The sequence below is a fragment of the Lampetra planeri genome, chromosome 4, assembly GCF_965212315.1.
Source record: "Lampetra planeri chromosome 4, kcLamPlan1.2.h2, whole genome shotgun sequence".
NCBI classification, from domain to species: Eukaryota; Metazoa; Chordata; class Hyperoartia; order Petromyzontiformes; family Petromyzontidae; genus Lampetra; species Lampetra planeri.
In genome coordinates this window covers 25,880,588-25,897,181 of record NC_136110.1, presented here as the reverse complement: position 1 = coordinate 25,897,181, position 16,594 = coordinate 25,880,588, and the positions used below count along the sequence as shown (strand labels likewise).

At 48.4% G+C, this 16,594-nt stretch overlaps 2 protein-coding genes across 2 annotated transcripts in view; both read left to right on the top strand.

Moving 5' to 3' along the window:
- Positions 1-3,744, top strand: part of LOC144717978 (uncharacterized) — a 29,630-nt gene extending 25,886 nt beyond the window's left edge. The window contains exons 28-29 of the mRNA XM_078593837.1: positions 680-784; positions 2,034-3,744. Of these exons, the coding sequence (XP_078449963.1) occupies positions 680-784; positions 2,034-2,327 (399 nt within the window). The 3' untranslated portion in view covers positions 2,328-3,744. The remainder of the gene's footprint in view (positions 1-679; positions 785-2,033) is intronic.
- A 6,170-nt stretch (positions 3,745-9,914) lies between these two features.
- LOC144718014 (matrilin-3-like) lies at positions 9,915-16,224 on the top strand. Its single transcript, XM_078593872.1, has 4 exons — positions 9,915-10,011; positions 12,547-12,640; positions 14,489-14,602; positions 15,462-16,224. Exons 2-4 carry the CDS (start codon positions 12,553-12,555, stop codon positions 16,133-16,135), a joined length of 876 nt encoding a protein of 291 aa, XP_078449998.1. The 5' UTR covers positions 9,915-10,011; positions 12,547-12,552; the 3' UTR covers positions 16,136-16,224.
- Positions 16,225-16,594: the final 370 nt, after the last annotated feature.

The following is a 16,594-nucleotide window of genomic DNA, read 5'->3' as shown; positions in this document are numbered from 1 at the left end:
CCTAGGAGTTTGAGGTCATCATACGCCACGCTCCTCTGTCAGCCACACTGTCGGCAACAAAGTTTCAGAGCTCGGGCTTTGCAGTCCTTGGACCTCAGATTTGGAACGCTCTCTGCCTGAAGAACTGTGTCTGACGGCTGAGATTCTCCCATTTAGAGAGAAACCAAAAACTGATTTCCTATGATATGTTAGATAAACTAAAGATTTATATTTATTTCTTGTTTACATATATTTTCTGTACGGCGTCCTGAAGCCCTTTGTTGGGTCAACTGCGCCTTAGGGCGCCACGGTATGCAGGAGGTTGTGGGTTCGAAGCCGTCTCTGACACCTCGAAATTTGGAGTTTGCATGTTTCTCTCCCTATTGTCGCGTGGAATTTTTCTCTGGGTCATCCGGTTTTTCCCTCCACATTTAAAATCAACGTGCGTTTAGAGTATCTGGGCTGATATAAATTTACACCTGATAAGCCACTCCGTTGAGCGATCATTTGTGGCCAAGTTGCTTGTGAAAAAGAGCTATATAGCTCAGTGGGCCCTTACCTGGTAAAATAATCTTCATAAGTGGAAATTAGAAATGTACCCACTTGTGTGCATGATGGCGGCGCTTACCAGTTTCCATTTCAGATGAATTGTGTTTTAATTATACGCTTGTTAACGCAAATGTTGATCGCATTCTCTCAGGCTTACGAAACAATTCTGCGCAAGTACCGAGTGCTGCTGACCAAGGATTATGGCTACAATTTGCCACCGCAGAAGAACTTGGTGTACGACGGCCTCCTGAAGGAGGTGAGAGACGGACAACATTGCGTTGGATTTAAGGTCGCGTCCGTGATTCCTTTGCACTTGATTTACGGAGCCCAAGTGCACTGGCTCTAAAGTTATCTTGCTGGGAATAAAGAAAAGTGTCCTCACGTTCAAATGAATACTGGACAGCTCTCATCTTCACTGGTGGTCTTGAACCGGCGGTGGAAAGTGAAGTCCGTTCTCCTATAATGCGTGTATTCATAACGCGAATTGGATATAACGCGATGAATGTATTGGGAACGCAACGACAGCATTATATGAGAACAGGCTGTATTTTATTCCCATGGTGAGGACCAGTCTGCATTTAGGAACGTGTCATTCTTGACCATATTTCACCACACTGGCCAGTGCTGGTTGGTGTCCATGACCAGTTCACATATCACTCGCCACGGACGTTGGCGACGGCTGGGAATCAAACTCAAGTTCGCCGGGCTCAAAGCACGGTGCGCTAACCACTGCACCGCCGCTCCACCCCCATGATTATTATGTTACGCTTGTCGTCTGATGCGCAGTGCACATCCAAGAGCCTCTGACGTCAATCGAATAAGTGTAGGCCGTGTGTGACTGCGTCACGATCCAAATTTACCAACATGATAAATTGCTCGCAAATTACTTAATTGGGCAAAATCCACATATAATCGCCCCCCTCCCCCGCCTACTGGCAGTCTCATGCCATCTTGCAGGCTGGTGCTGTATATATATTGTACTGCAGAGGGACAGCTGCCATTATATGTATGTTGAATTTCTTTCACAACGTACGTAACCAACCGTGCAAATCAGATGTGCGGGTGGAAGGATAACAAACTAAACACAAAAAGCAGTTCTAAAAAAAAAATGTCAATCTAGATTTAAAAGTGCATAGCTCCAGTGGCTTCCTAATATCGGAAGGAACAGCATTCTAGAAAGCCGCAAAAGCAGATCCGAAAGCGCATGATGCACTGACCATCTTTGTTTGATGGCTAAAAGCTGCTGTGAGGATGACCGGGAGTTTGCGTGATGGTTTATGCTCCTTGACGAGATCGACGAGGAAATTGGAGGGTCCCCTTCGATAGCCTTCAAGCAGGGCATCGGAATTCTTGACAGTACGAGCGACGTGAAGGCGCTTTCAGCCGCCGAGACACTTGGGGGAGCGCCCTCTCCTCTGCATGCAAATCCCTATCCCTCGTGTGGAATACCCTTGGGCTGACCTCTGCCGCGCGTGCGTTTTACCACGCACCCTCTCGTTTCCCAGTACGTGGAGTTGCAGTCTCGTCTCAAGGATCTGAGCGGCGTGATCCACGACCTGCAGGGGAAGCTGCAGGCCAAGCTCACGTTCCGCGTGCACCACATCCTCCGCAAGGTCCTCGTCATGGTCGACGGCATCGAGATGCCCCTGATGGACGCCTTCGACCAGGGCCACATCTCCAAGGAGAAGTTCGCCGAGCTCGTGTCCTGGCAGGGAGAGAAGCAGGAGCTGGAGCTCATCAGCGAGGGGTGCCAGATCTATTCGGCAGACGGCATCAACTACCAGGCCACGGCCTTCTAAGGCCTTTGGGTCTCACCGATAAAAGGCGTCCGGCACTACAGGGCACTCCTGGGTAGTAGGTGGCACTGCTGACTGATTTGCTCTGTAGGATGATGGCCTATCACGTGGTGTAGCAGGGAGAGAAAAGTTCACCATAACTGGGATAACCTCTAGAGAAGTGGTTTTTCAATATTTCTTAATCCAGAAACTTCTGTATTGCCAACCCTCACTTTTTTTTTTCACAGACCACCATGCACCAATAACATCTTTTTCGAAAAGACAAAATACTAAAAATCACCGTATCTACAACAGTTCCACAGACCGATTCCCACAGCCTTGCGGACCACCAGTTGTTCACGGACCACAGGTTGGGAACCACTTCTGGTGAGGATGCAAGGTTTCGTGTAACAATAACAATTCTCTCTGTTTACTCAGGACGGACAGCCTCAACAAGCATGAGGATTCTTTCAGGAGGATCCTGCTGAATTGGGATGTTTGGCCAATTGCATTAATGTGTGTGTTGGCTTCAAGGGGGCAGCAAAAGCCAATCCATAGGAATAATCCAGCATCGATGGGATAACAATCAAAAATTCTGCACAGATCGATTAATTCCACTTGCTGCGCTACCATCTCCTGGTCACCTCGCAGCTTAGTGGGTTTGGAAATGTCACAAAGTTCGTGTGATCTGCCAACCACCACCTTCCAAAGTGCCGGACTACAAGCTTGCGCCACCACACCTGGTTTTAGAAGATAGAGTGCAGTGCTTGATCTGCTTAAGCTCAATGATACGAGCAAATGTGCCTGGTAGACAAAATATTTTTAAACCCGCGGGCTTATAGGGATATTGTTGCGTGGAAGGAGATGGAGGCTCAATGGAAGTAGAAAGAATAGTATTTTGAATGCCACAGTAGTATTTCCCGCACCTCCGATTAGCACGGTTGGCTACGTACGGTGCGAAAGAAGTTCAACATACATACATACGTAGTATTTGTCACGGGACACATGGGAAGGCTCTTGTTTATTGGTCATACTACACCACGCTCTCCTTCTTTGGTGCTTCTGCAAACCGTAGCAATGGGTTATCACTTGAGATTTAATCAAACTTAGCGAAGGATTTTATCCGACACACAGGCAGAAACGTAGAATATAATGCTCGATTCATATATGCTAAGTGTATGCTTTTATTGAAGTGTTTATTGCTGCTTTGAGCATTATAGGGGATATGCTATTTCTTATAAAACGTTTGGTATGAAAGCAAAGTAGTCAAGCTCTAAAATTACACCCTTTCATCTTTTATTGTTTTGCTGGCTTCGGTTTAAAAAAGAAATAAAGCAACGCCTCACTGTATTACTTTAAACGGCTTCTTCGTAAATGGTACAGCAAATGATAGTAGTGTAAGCAAAGAATACGTTCCAGACAATAAAAGCACAAGACAAAATCTTGGCATACTTTGCACGTCAAGATGAGATTTTTTTCTGTATATATTTTGTACACGGCATATGATGACCAACAATGTAAACGGAGCTGAGAAATGCGGCCTCTTAATTTTAGGCAGTAGCAGGAAAAGACAACTCGTTTGCTGGTTTCATTGTTATCAGGAGTCATCAGCCTTTGTGCACGAGGGACTTATACTGACAGCGTGTATTTTTCTGACGAATGGGGTTTTCGCGTTGGTTGCAAAAAAAGTGATTGCATTTGGTTCAACAAAACACAAATCATGGCATTTTCAGTCAAAATTAACGCATTATTTTAACAGATAACGAACGGTTTGCAAATTACGTTTGTTAATTTACAATAGCTGTCAATTCATGTTCTATCAGAAAGTGTGAAGCAGTTGGACACATTTCGATATCTAAGCTGCACCTCCCAACATTTTTTCGTCGAAATATGTATTTGCTGATATGTGTTTGCTAAAGCCATCCTGGAAACTCCAAAGCAGTAAAATATGAATTTTTTTATTACTGTCATTTTGCAGCACAAATTGACAATAATTTTCCCTCCACTGCCATTGAACATCGACGTACGACATCAAAGGCAACCCCAATAGAATCGTAAAGACAAGTGCCGACTATTTGCAAACCAGGTAACCTGTTTAATATTCAGATGAGGCTCGGGGCTGACGTCTAATTGTTGGTGGCAAGCTGTGAAATGCCAATCCGGTGCACGGACAGCGAATAGCTGAGGGTTGGGTCTGCATATTGCAGCCTGGTGCCGAGTCTTGAGTTTACCGTCAGCTTTCACACCCAAAACCCAAGAGTGCTGTACAGAGCCAGGGGTGGTGGGCTGGGGGACAGGCTTCTTGCCTATGCTGTCTGGCTACATACAGTGCGAAATAAGTTAGACGTGCATACGTCTGGCCTCAATGCACCGTCGCGGGCTTTAGCTCCGAGCATCATCAGTACGAGCTGTTGCTCAACCGTGCCAGCACGACAAAAAAAATCACGGCGTGGGGAACAGGACAGCCTCCCACGCGAGCCACTCTTGTTGAGTGGAAAAAAAAACTAAAAATCACGGCCAACGACATCATCAACCCGGCCGAACGAACGTCGGCCAACGATCTTCCGGCCTCCAGAGGAACAACTCAAGCCATCGTGACGGCCCAAAGTAGCGTGAGAAATACGGCGCGGCTGGTAGAGACGTTTCGCGATGACTGCACAACGAATACGGCCGTTATCATAATGACCTTCACAAAACAAAGACGGATTAGAGCCACTTTGGAATACGCTGCTGAATTAGTGCCCCTCAGGCCCAGCGGTGGGGGTTGTTTGTCCATACTTCACCACGATCAGTAATGGGGGGGGGGGTGGGTAGAGGTTGGGGGGAGGCATGACCGGTAATGCCATCACTTGTAACTGATGTAGAGCGCTCACAAATGCATCTCCATTCTGTCCCAGCTCTTGGAATATCCAACCTAAAATAATGTTATATAAGTTGCAAAATACATTGCATGAATAACAGCAAAAATCGTTAAAATCAAAATACAATGAAACTGTACACACTGCCTTCTGATGAGTACAAATAACTAACCATATAAACCTGTAGGTCAAAAGGTTAAAATGGTGTGGCAAGAGACCCAGGCAGAGAATTGCGCTGTGGTGGGGGCGTGTGACCTCGGACAACTGTAAACTCATTAGCTCTGCTTAATAAGTGCCCTCAAATTGCGAGTTAAAAAACGCACAGAAGGGATGGGGGTAAAAAGGCCCTAACAGATGTAATCCTGTGAACGCCATAGATCGAAACAAATGTACAAACAATACACGACCGTTAAATCAAGGGAAAAAAAATCTTAATTTGTACAAACTATGAATCTATAGATATGAACGAAGATGCACATGTAGTGGAGCGGTGGTGCAGTGGTTAGCACACGCAGTGGTTAGTGGTGCTGTGGTTAACACACTGCACCACCACAGTTAACACATTGCACACTGCACACTGCACTCGGACACCCGGTGACCTGAATGTGGAGGACCCTGAGGAAAATCCACGCGACCACGGGCAGAACATGCACACTCCAAATATAGTCGGGATCAAACCCACGACCTCCTGTATACCAGGCGAGGTATGTAACATCTTGCCACCGTGGCACCCCACAGGCCTGACTCTGCTAATGAAACCTTAAAGACTGAAATCGGCCAAGACGTTGCCTGCCTAAATAGAACATATTAGTCCCCGAAGGTCCAGAATTCAATTAAAATGTTTTGTTCATGGAGGGAAGGGCTTCCTGTGAATCGTTAATTCATTGCACACCCTCCTCCTGCACATCCACTGCTGCATAAGGGCCTCCCAGCACATTGTGGGCCACAAGGGACATTTGACCATACTTCACACCCTGATCAGTGTGGGTTGGTGCAGGTTGGTCGTGGGGGGGGGGAGTGACCTTTGCGCACGGTGGTTACGAGATGTGACAGGATCGGGCGCCTTCCACGTGGTTTGGTCATAACGAGCTTTTTTTTCGTGTATACAATTTGAAATCTGCAAGAACGTGGATCCAAGTCTTCAAATGTCCCACTCCACATCCGAGATGCACTCCCTCATACATTGGCCATAGCGTGAACCAACTAGTGGCTGATGGGAAAAGCGTCTGCATTTTGCAAAGAGCTTTCTTTATCGTGTTGCAAAAAAGTGGATTCCCTGAGCGGCAGGTAGGTCCTAAGGGACGCTTGGCATGGCGTTGGCAGGGGATAGGTTCTCTGGGGGCGATGATTCCTGGGTGCAAATGATGGATATGAGCCCTGGGAACGAGCGCTGCTGCTCAAGAATGTGACACGGGTGTGCCGGCCGCAGCGGGCTCCGGCGTGGTGAATGCGGCGCTTTATGACTCGGTCTCTCCACACACACGCACGCGCACACACCGGTAAACCTATCACACACACACACATGGATAAACCTGGTGCACACACACACCGGTAAACCTATCACACACACACATGGATAAACCTGGTGCACACACACACTCACGGGTAAAACCTATCACACACACATGGATACACCTGGCACACACACACACCGGTAAACCTATCACACACACACACACATGGATAAACCTGGTGCACACACACTCACGGGTAAAACCTATCACACACACACACATGGATACACCTGGCACACACACACACCGGTAAACCTATCACACACACACACACATGGATACACCTGGTGCACACACACACCGGTAAACCTATCACACACACACACACATGGATAAACCTGCTGCACACACACTCACGGGTAAAACCTATCACACACACACACATGGATACACCTGGCACACACACACACCGGTAAACCTATCACACACACACACACATGGATAAACCTGGTGCACACACACACCGGTAAACCTATCACACACACACACATGGATACACCTGGCACACACACACACCGGTAAACCTATCACACACACACACACATGGATAAACCTGGTGCACACACACACCGGTAAACCTATCACACACACACACACATGGATACACCTGGTGCACACACACACCGGTAAACCTATCACACACACACACACATGGATACACCTGGTGCACACACACACCGGTAAACCTATCACACACACACACACATGGATACACCTGGCACACACACACACACACCGGTAAACCTATCACACACACACACACATGGATACACCTGGTGCACACACACACCGGTAAACCTATCACACACACACACACATGGATACACCTGGTGCACACACACACTCACGGGTAAAACCTATCACACACACATGGATACACCTGGCACAGACACATGGATACACCTGGTGCACACACACACACACTCACGGGTAAAACCTATCACACACACACACACATGGATACACCTGGCACACACACACACCGGTAAACCTATCACACCACACACACGGATAAACCTGGTGCACACACACACACTCACGGGTATAACCTATCACACACACACATGGATACACCTGGCACGCGCACACACCGGTAAACCTATCACACACACACACACCGGTAAACCTATCACACACACACATGGATAAACCTGGTGCACACACACACTCACGGGTAAAACCTATCACACACACATAGATACACCTGGCACACACACACACCGATAAACCTATCACACACACACACATGGATGAACCTGGCGCACACACACACGCACGGGTAAAACCTATCACACACACACACACACATGGATACACCTGGCACACACACACACACCGGTAAACCTATCACACACACACACACACATGGATAAACCTGGCAAACACACACACACTTTCACGGGTATAACCTATCACACACACATGGATACACCTGGCCCACACACACACACACTCACGGGTAAAACCTATCACACACACATGGATACACCTGGCGCACACGCACACGGGTAAACCTTGCTCAAACACACGGGTAAACCCGGCTCATACACACGGTAAACCTGGCTCAAACACACGGGTAAATACTTCTTGTTTTTTTGGTAAAGTCACGTAGGTAAAACATGAAATAAAATGAATGAAAACGGTCTCAAACACACGGATATACCTGGCTCAAGGGCCACGTTTTACACCGCTAAAACAAAAACCAATGTAAGCCGACTGCAGTGTGCATCGCATGACTATTGTGGCGGTTTCAATCCACGCGGCGGCGAATGAATCCCATGGTAGCCTAGAGCTTCAATGCATTGGTATCATCGTCATCATCATCAGCCATGATCAATCCACTGCTGGATCAAGGCGTCCCCCAAGCCATTTCCATCTCTCACGGTTCTGCCATGTAACGGTGTTGGTAAATACGTGCCAGACGCGTTATCGATGCTAACATATCACGTACCAGCGAGCGACACTCAGTTATGGCTACGTGCAAATGATGATCTGAGTACACGCGCTCATATCAGCGTGCTGGACCCTCGACAAGCGGGAGCACTTGCTCACTCCACGGAATGGTGTTATCTTGACAGCTATCCACAACAATAGATGCAAATGTGTTGCACCGAATGTTGACGTTGACGTGGTGGTGATGATGGACTTTGGCGGAGGCAAGAAACGGCTCTAAAACCCCATCCAGGTGACAGCAAACCACGCAAATATTCTGGCCTCCAAGGGCAAGTTGTTGTTCATGCCACGTGCTGTTAAATAAAGGCAATCATTGAATGTATTAAATTGACTGTGTTGGGAAAAGTATGCATACTTTTTTGAATCAGTGATGGCTTATTTTGGGGTTGTGCCACAATTGCACCCGAACTTTTGCCACTGAATACACCTTTGCAGCTTGATTCGTGATTCGTGTAGTCCAGCTTGATTCTTGATTTTGAAGCGTTATCTCAATCCAATGTGAAGAAACCACTCTGCATCTTCTTAAATTCGTGCAAATTATCCGAACCTTGCATTGCAGGGTTTTTTTTATGCAGTGTTCGTATCATGTTGGCCAATATCATCCAATTTCATCATATTTGGTTAAATGGCCGGATCATGTGAACTCACGTCTGTTGACTGTCTGAAAATAATTGCTGGATCTACCAATTATAATTGATCTACCAGGTTCCAAGTAGGGATGGTGCATGCATTGCTGTTAAGAGGCGAGTAACGTTTTTGCCACTTTCACCAACCTCTTATTATGATCCAGCGTGGTATGGGCAATCTACCCCAATGACCGCACACCTAAACCCACAGTTACGAGCTGGTGCGATGTAGATTGTTTGCAAAACGACAACGATTCGGTGAGGCACCATTGGAGGCTTTCATCCGTCAGTGGATTCACAATGGCTGATGAAGATGATGATGGTGGTGGTTAAATCACGGCGATAATCTTATTATGTCACGACCCACGTAGCGCATACCCGTGTCAACCTTTTGACCAGAGACCATTTGGGGGGGGGGGGGTTGTGGAATCGGTCAAAGTGTTGAGAAGCAGCCCGTTCGCACGCCGCTGTGTGACTTATGCTCGCGGGATTGGGCACCGCGGGCATATTGGCCGGTGGCAGGGGTGGGGTGGGCAAGCGTTGTGGGTGTTTGTTTAGCCAGTGGAGAGTCTCACGGCCCCGGAGGGAAGTGGAGGGGGGGGGAGAAAGGGCGTGCATCGGCGGTTCCCCGGTCCTTTGGGGGTCCCAGCCGCACCGCACAGCCGTGCCCTCTGCCGTTGAAGAGGTCCCGCGGAGGCCAAGCAGAGAGGTGCGCAGCCACGCGGAGTTGTGTCTGCGGTCGGCGGCTCACGAAGCGGTAAGTGCTCGCCCGTTTGTCGCGAACTCCCTTTCTTTTCGTTCGTTTTGTTTCGCTTGCCACCGTCGTCAGCGAAGCAACACGTACCGTGCCCTGCACACCGCGTGCTTAGCGCGTATTGCGAAACCCGGGTTATTGTTAATGCGATGGCGCTTTTTGGGTGGCAGATTTATGCCCGCCACAAAAGAGGCGCCGACGTTTTGTTCAGCAAAAAATAATATTGGCATGAGCAAAAAAAACATTGTGAATTTTTTTTTTATAAGTTAATATTGTGTGGGCATTTGCTATTCTGCAGAAAACTGCTGTCAGCCACAGTCCACAAAAAATATATACGCTTTAAAGATTTTGAGTTGTTTTAAACAGCCTTCCTCGCATATATTCCATAGCCAACTGACTATGGTGATTGACAAGTAATTATAGACATCTTTGTGAGGGAAAGTGGACCTCAGCAACCACCGTGAAAAATTGATGCTTCAATTCAGGCAATACCATCATGCATTGCATATCTTTGTTGTTTTTAGATGCAAATGAGATGTAATGATTTAAGTTATTTGCAATGCGTAGTGGGGGGGGGGCATTGCTAAATTGTAATACATTTACTACTTAGCTACATTCAATAATTCAAGAAAGCCTGGCAGATTATTCCATGACTGTAGTGTATTAATGTTCGGTACTAGTTAGTATTTTTTTTTGTAATTTCATGTGTAAATGAAAACACATTTCATGAAAGTAATTTTAAGACCTTGTTATGGCAGAATATTCGCTCAACGTGCATTTCTTTTCTACTCGACATCCGCTGAACTTTTTTTTTACAAACATTTTCTCTAAAAATACATTTTAATATTAGCATTAGTAAATGCCTGGACTGTGCTCCGTGCTGAGTTCATAATCAGAATATTTTATTTCTACTTGAGGAATCCGATGAGCTATAAAGCTCTCATTCAGATTTACAGCAATATTGTGGTGCCAACGTACTAAAAACGTGTCAATTAATGTGGTTATTTAGTCGGGGTGTTTTCCCCCCCCGCGGTCTCGTTAACCCACTATCACCGCAGCAGTCTTGACAAGGAGGCTCTTTGTGAGGGCAGAGCAGCGCCCCCTGTGAAGTGGGAGAACGAGTCTCACTTGAGTTGGGACGGCTCATCCTCTGTTGGCATGTATTGTTATGTTAAAGCCAAAATTGCTCAATTCTGAAAATATCTCTCTAATTATTAATTGTCCCGAACTGTTGGGAGTGCAATATTGATTGATAGCGATTTAGTTAATAGATGTCTTCTGTTTCATTACAATATATAATACATTAGTTTAAAATGCTATCTCATGGATTAATGATGAAGTTACAAAAAATATGAATGTAAATGTGTTGACAGTTTAGTATCGATTATGTAGTTTGTCCGAGTGCTGCATGGGTAGAGTGTGAAGTTTGTCATGGGAAGCTTGAAATTTAAAACCCCAGGCATGGGTTAGCCCACCCTTCTATGCTTTTGGAAATGTTTATTTCGATAATGAAAAGCAACATACAGATGCGCCTTAACAAGAACGTTCGCAATCAATGCAACATTACCTGCCATGACATACGAATCGGTGGAACAAAAGCTAAAAAGTGTGCAAAGAAGCAAGGAGAAATACGTGCTGGGAACTACGTCTACTACTGAGACAGGAAAATGAACACATCACATAGCAAATGCAAATTAGAGACATTATATTCAGGGGGCTTGACGATAACAAATCGCTTGAAGGGATTATGGCTGAGGGTTGAGAACGGTGATGGAATGGCTCCAATAAGAGAACCCCCGTGGAGATGAAGCGATGAGAGGAGTTCATGTGCAGGTGTGAAATAGTTTGTGGCGTAATAGAGCCGTGAGGGATCGTAATCACATTTTTTAAAATATATATACTAATTGATTTTACCAGGTAAGGTCCCCTGAGCTACATAGCTTTATTTTAGAAGCCACATGGCCACAAATGATAGCCCAACGAAGGGGCTTATCGCGTGGAAATGTATAGCAGCCAAATACTCTAAACGCGTGACGTTGATTCTAAATTTAAAGGGAAAACCCGAGGACCTGGAGAAAAGTCTACGCAACCACGGTGGAGCACACGCAAACTCCAAATATAAAGGCGTCAGGGTCGGGATCGGGATCGAACCCACAAAGTCCTGAATATCAGGCGAGGCAGATAACATCTCACCACCGTGGCGAGAGGTTATCTGAAGGCCTTTATCTAGCACTGGATTGCACTGAATAGAACAATGTACGTCTGTGTGGCAGTCGGTGGCAGTGATATCGTGGTCAGGAGAGTGCCCAACCAATCCCGTCGACCTGATAACATCAGTGGCGAGTTGTTATCAGAGCTGTCCTCCCCGTACCAAAAAAAAAAACTTAAATCAGCACTGGGTGGGAAGACAAAGGTGGCACACGGGCATCGTTTTTGCCAACCCCAGCCGCTGTTTCCAACGTGCCAGCCTGAAGATTGCTTGCCCCTGGCGGTCGGTCGAGCGGCTCTCTGTGCTGGAACTCTGTCTCCGCGTTGCAGATCAGAATGACAGGCTGCGCTCCAGCCATCCTGGCCGTGTGTGCCCTGCTGTCGCTGCAACAACGCGTTGTCACGTCGCAAGACTACACCACAGGTCCTCGCACCAGCATTGCGTTGTTCCCGCACGCGGTGGGGGGGGGGACATGCTATGGCAATGCATGAATGAATAACCAGTGGTGAGCAAGGAGCAATTTAAATGCCCATCGTTAACACTGCCTAAATAAATAAAAAATACATGGTAGGCATTTCGACTTAAAACTTTCGTGACTGCAGGAATTCATATTATTGGTTCTTTCGGTAAAGTCACGTAGATAGAAAATAAAACAAAAATACATTTTAAACTTTAAATACATTTTAATTACCGAAAGAACCAATAATATACATGGTAGGCAGGTGTTTGTTTTGACCAATTAATTTTTTTCACAGCATAGAGAAGCGCCATTGCTCTCCGTCGATACACCGACAGATACACATATTGAGGGAGGGGTGGAGCTGTGGTGCAGTGGTTAGCGCACTGCGCTCTAAAGCCCGCGACCCGCATTCGATTGGCAGCTATGGCTGACATCAGTGGCAAGCGATATCAGAACCAGTCCTGCCCCCACCCTCTCTCCCTTCAACATCGAACAAAGACGGTCATTGCATCGCGCGCTTTCAGATGCGCTTCTGCGGCCGTCTGGAACGCTCTTCCTTCCGACATTAGGAAGCCACTGGAGTTTTGCAATTTAAAATCTAGATTGAAAACTCATTTCTCTTGAGAATGTTGTTTGTGTTTAGTTTGTTGTCTTTCCCCAGCACCTCCGATTAGCACGGTGCGAAAGAAGTTCAACATAGACGCATGGAAACGAATAAGTGTTCTTAACTGTTTTAGCGCGATAATGCCCGATCACAGTGGAGTTCAATGACCGTCTCCATCTCATTATATTTTATCTTCCGGTGAAAGGATTCAACGTAAATCAATTTACCTCTCTGTACCTCTGCATTGGATGATGCTGTGGTGCAACGATGACCACGATTGACTTGCAATCTAAAAGGCCCTCGGCTCGATGCCACCTCCAGGCGTGGCAGTTGAAACAATGACGCAGGTTTATTGAATCCTGCCCCTTCTGCTCACCACGCAGTATAAATGTACGTGTGTATGTTGAACTTCTTTCACACCGTACGTAGCCGGCCGTGCTCATCGGGAGGTGCGGGAAATCGGGGGGGGGGAGGCGTGGAATGGCCACGCGACCATTTCGTTGATCAGCAGGTCGTGTTTGGATGGGAGGTAAAGTGTGGGTAGGCCCACCTCTTCCAAGACGTCTTCCCCAGCCTAGAGAGTCAGCCAAAGCCTCGAGATAGCCGCTCTCTCTCTCTCGCTTCCCTCTGGTGGCGGTAATGCCACCGGGCAGTTTCGCGAGCAGGAAATTTCAGGGCTGCACCTTTATATATTCTTTTACTTTTAACCTCTTTATCGCAGTCTAAGCCACAGAGGAAGCAAGTATTATCCCGGGAGACCATGAGCCGCCGTATCCGTTTGCATGCTGTTCTCTGCTTAACACGGAGGCTTTCGCGACCAATATTATTCGTAATAAACCCTCCACCACCCGACACAGCCAGGAAGGTTCGTCACGTAAACAACGCACCAGTTAGTCACTACTACGGCCCACCGGTGTGTTGGAGAGTAAATCGCCCGATGATCCTGGATGTAATTACCAGCGAAACGTCGTACTCAAATTTCAAATGTTGTGGATTTACTCTCCAACACACCGGTGGGCTGAAGTGGTAACTAATTGGCGTTTTGTTTACGTGACAAACCTTACTTGCTGTGTCGGGTAGTGGAGGGTTACGACGCATTTATACTTACGCGATCTAACCCCCACGAAAACCTTTATGGTGAATGCCGCTCTCTGTCGGCCCGTTCGCTTGTGGTGCTGTTGCTGTCACCTTCGATGCCGCGTCGCAGATGGTGACAGCTCGGGCCTCGGCGTTGGCTCCGGGGGTGAGGAGCGCCCGTACCCCCCCGTGGACTGGCACCAGAGAGGGAGCCCAGACCCCAATGCGGAGAGGGCACCTGCAGGTATTGCGAAACACGGAGCGGACAGCTTCAGACGTGTGTAAAGGGAAACACCCACTGCGGTGTTTTGGGAGTGAAATACCGTCAGTATGGTGGGCAGCCTTCATTAAACGTGCAGTAGTCCGGCGTTGGGTGCAGTGCAGTGCCTGTGGTGGCAGCCGGTGTGGAGAATTAACGATTATAGCCCGTTTACAGGAATGGCAATGATGTCAACAGGGTGTCAGATGTCTCGACGGGGCCTCGACATACCAAATGCTGCAACATTGTTCGCAAATATGTATACAATATAAAAGTGACAACATGTGTGGACTTTGAATTGCTGATGACAGAAATGCATCTTTTTGAAAAATATGAGAGCAGTTTTGGTGGAACACAAGATCATGGCATTGGTGTGTTTTTTGTCAAGAGCCAGAGCTATTTGTCCACTGTAAAACCGAGCAGCTCAGGAGGCGCCAGAATGACTGTCCGCGTGCAGAAGCTGAGCCGTGCCGATGATGCCACACGCAGCAACGCATGTCGGCGACGGAGTGACGCCACGTCCTCACGGCGTATTCACGGACACGCAGTGAAAGCGTCGTTGACTCCTCTCGCCGGCCCTGCTTGGGCACGAGAGGCAACACTCAGATCGCCTCACGAGTCCAGAGTTTTACGGCTCCGTTCTGGCTCGGGCTCGGCAAATTTCGCAGTTGGAAAAAACGTTCGTAGAGCAAGGGCCCCCGCGTTGGCTCAGCTCGGATGTGCCAGTGGGAAAAAAGTGGCACTATTCCTCCTCCCTCCTCCTCCCCTCTCCTCCCTCCCCTCCTCGTCCCTCTTCTTCCCTCCTCCTCCTCCTTTCTCCCCTCTCCTCCTCATCCCTCAACAGGCGGCCTGTGCAAGGACGTGCCGATGGACCTCGTGTTCATGCTGGACGGCTCGCGGAGCGTGCTGGCGCCCAACTTCGAGAAGGTGAAGGACTTCGTCGTGCAGCTCATCGACGCCTTCGACGTGGGGCCCTCCGCCACGCACGTGTCCGTCGTCCAGTACAGCAGCCGGGTGGAGGTCGCCTTCCCGCTCGACGCCCACCAGACGAAGGAGGAGCTCAAGCAGGCGGTGCGCGCCATCGCCTACGTGGGCGAGGGCACCGTCACGGGCGGGGCCCTGCGGCACCTGACGGAGAGCGCCTACGGCGAGGCCGGGGGCGCCCGCATCGGCGCCCACCGCGTCGCCGTCGTGGTGACGGACGGGCGCTCGGCGGACAGCGTGCGGGAGGCCGCCGGCGCCGCGCACGCCGCCGGCGTCACCGTGTTCGCCGTGGGCGTCACGGACAGCGTGGACGACGCGGAGCTGCGGGCCATCGCCTCGGAGCCGTCGGAGACGCACGTGCACCACGTGGACAACTTCGGTCTCCTGGACGAGCTGCAGCTGCGTCTGGCCAGGCAGATATGCGAGGGCAACGTGTGCGGGGGCACCGTCGGGCGGCAGAACGCGCCAGGCAAGCGCGGCCCGACCTCCCAGAGCGTGCATGCGCCGACTGAAATAAGACGCCCGAATTCGTGATTTCATTATCTGATTTTTGAAACGGCAGTTCCCTTGTACCAAGCACAGCCCCATAACGCGGTTAATGATGCACAGACATTGATCCGCCAGAGTGTTCCACATGCATAACCACAGCTTCAGCAGGGTGCTTGCTATTGGCTTAACCCGAGTCTAGAAATTCACCTGGCTTAGAGCTTTTGAACTGAAAATAGCTCAGGTTGGGTTCACAGCTTTTCTTAAATGCACTACTGCGTAGATTTTCGTGGTTGTGCTGCACATGTCTTCAATGAGTTTTCAGGATATAAGGCGTGTTGTTCAGTACTACGTCCGAAGTTTCGCTCCATGTCCTTGGAGCTTGACCTACTTTTCCTTTATTCCTGAAGAAACTACAAGCACACGGAAGGAAACGTCAGATATTAATGCCGAAACAACACCGGTACAACCCGAGAATACATCGGCGAGCCGTATAGCACAACAAGC

Excerpts from the sequence above, each read along its gene's own strand:
- LOC144718014 (XM_078593872.1), top strand. The coding sequence starts at position 12,553 with ATGACAGGCTGCGCTCCAGCCATCCTGGCCGTGTGTGCCCTGCTGTCG. Across the intron at positions 12,641-14,488 it reads GTCGCAAGACTACACCACAG|ATGGTGACAGCTCGGGCCTC; the intron begins GTCCTCGCACCA and ends GCCGCGTCGCAG. Across the intron at positions 14,603-15,461 it reads TGCGGAGAGGGCACCTGCAG|GCGGCCTGTGCAAGGACGTG; the intron begins GTATTGCGAAAC and ends ATCCCTCAACAG.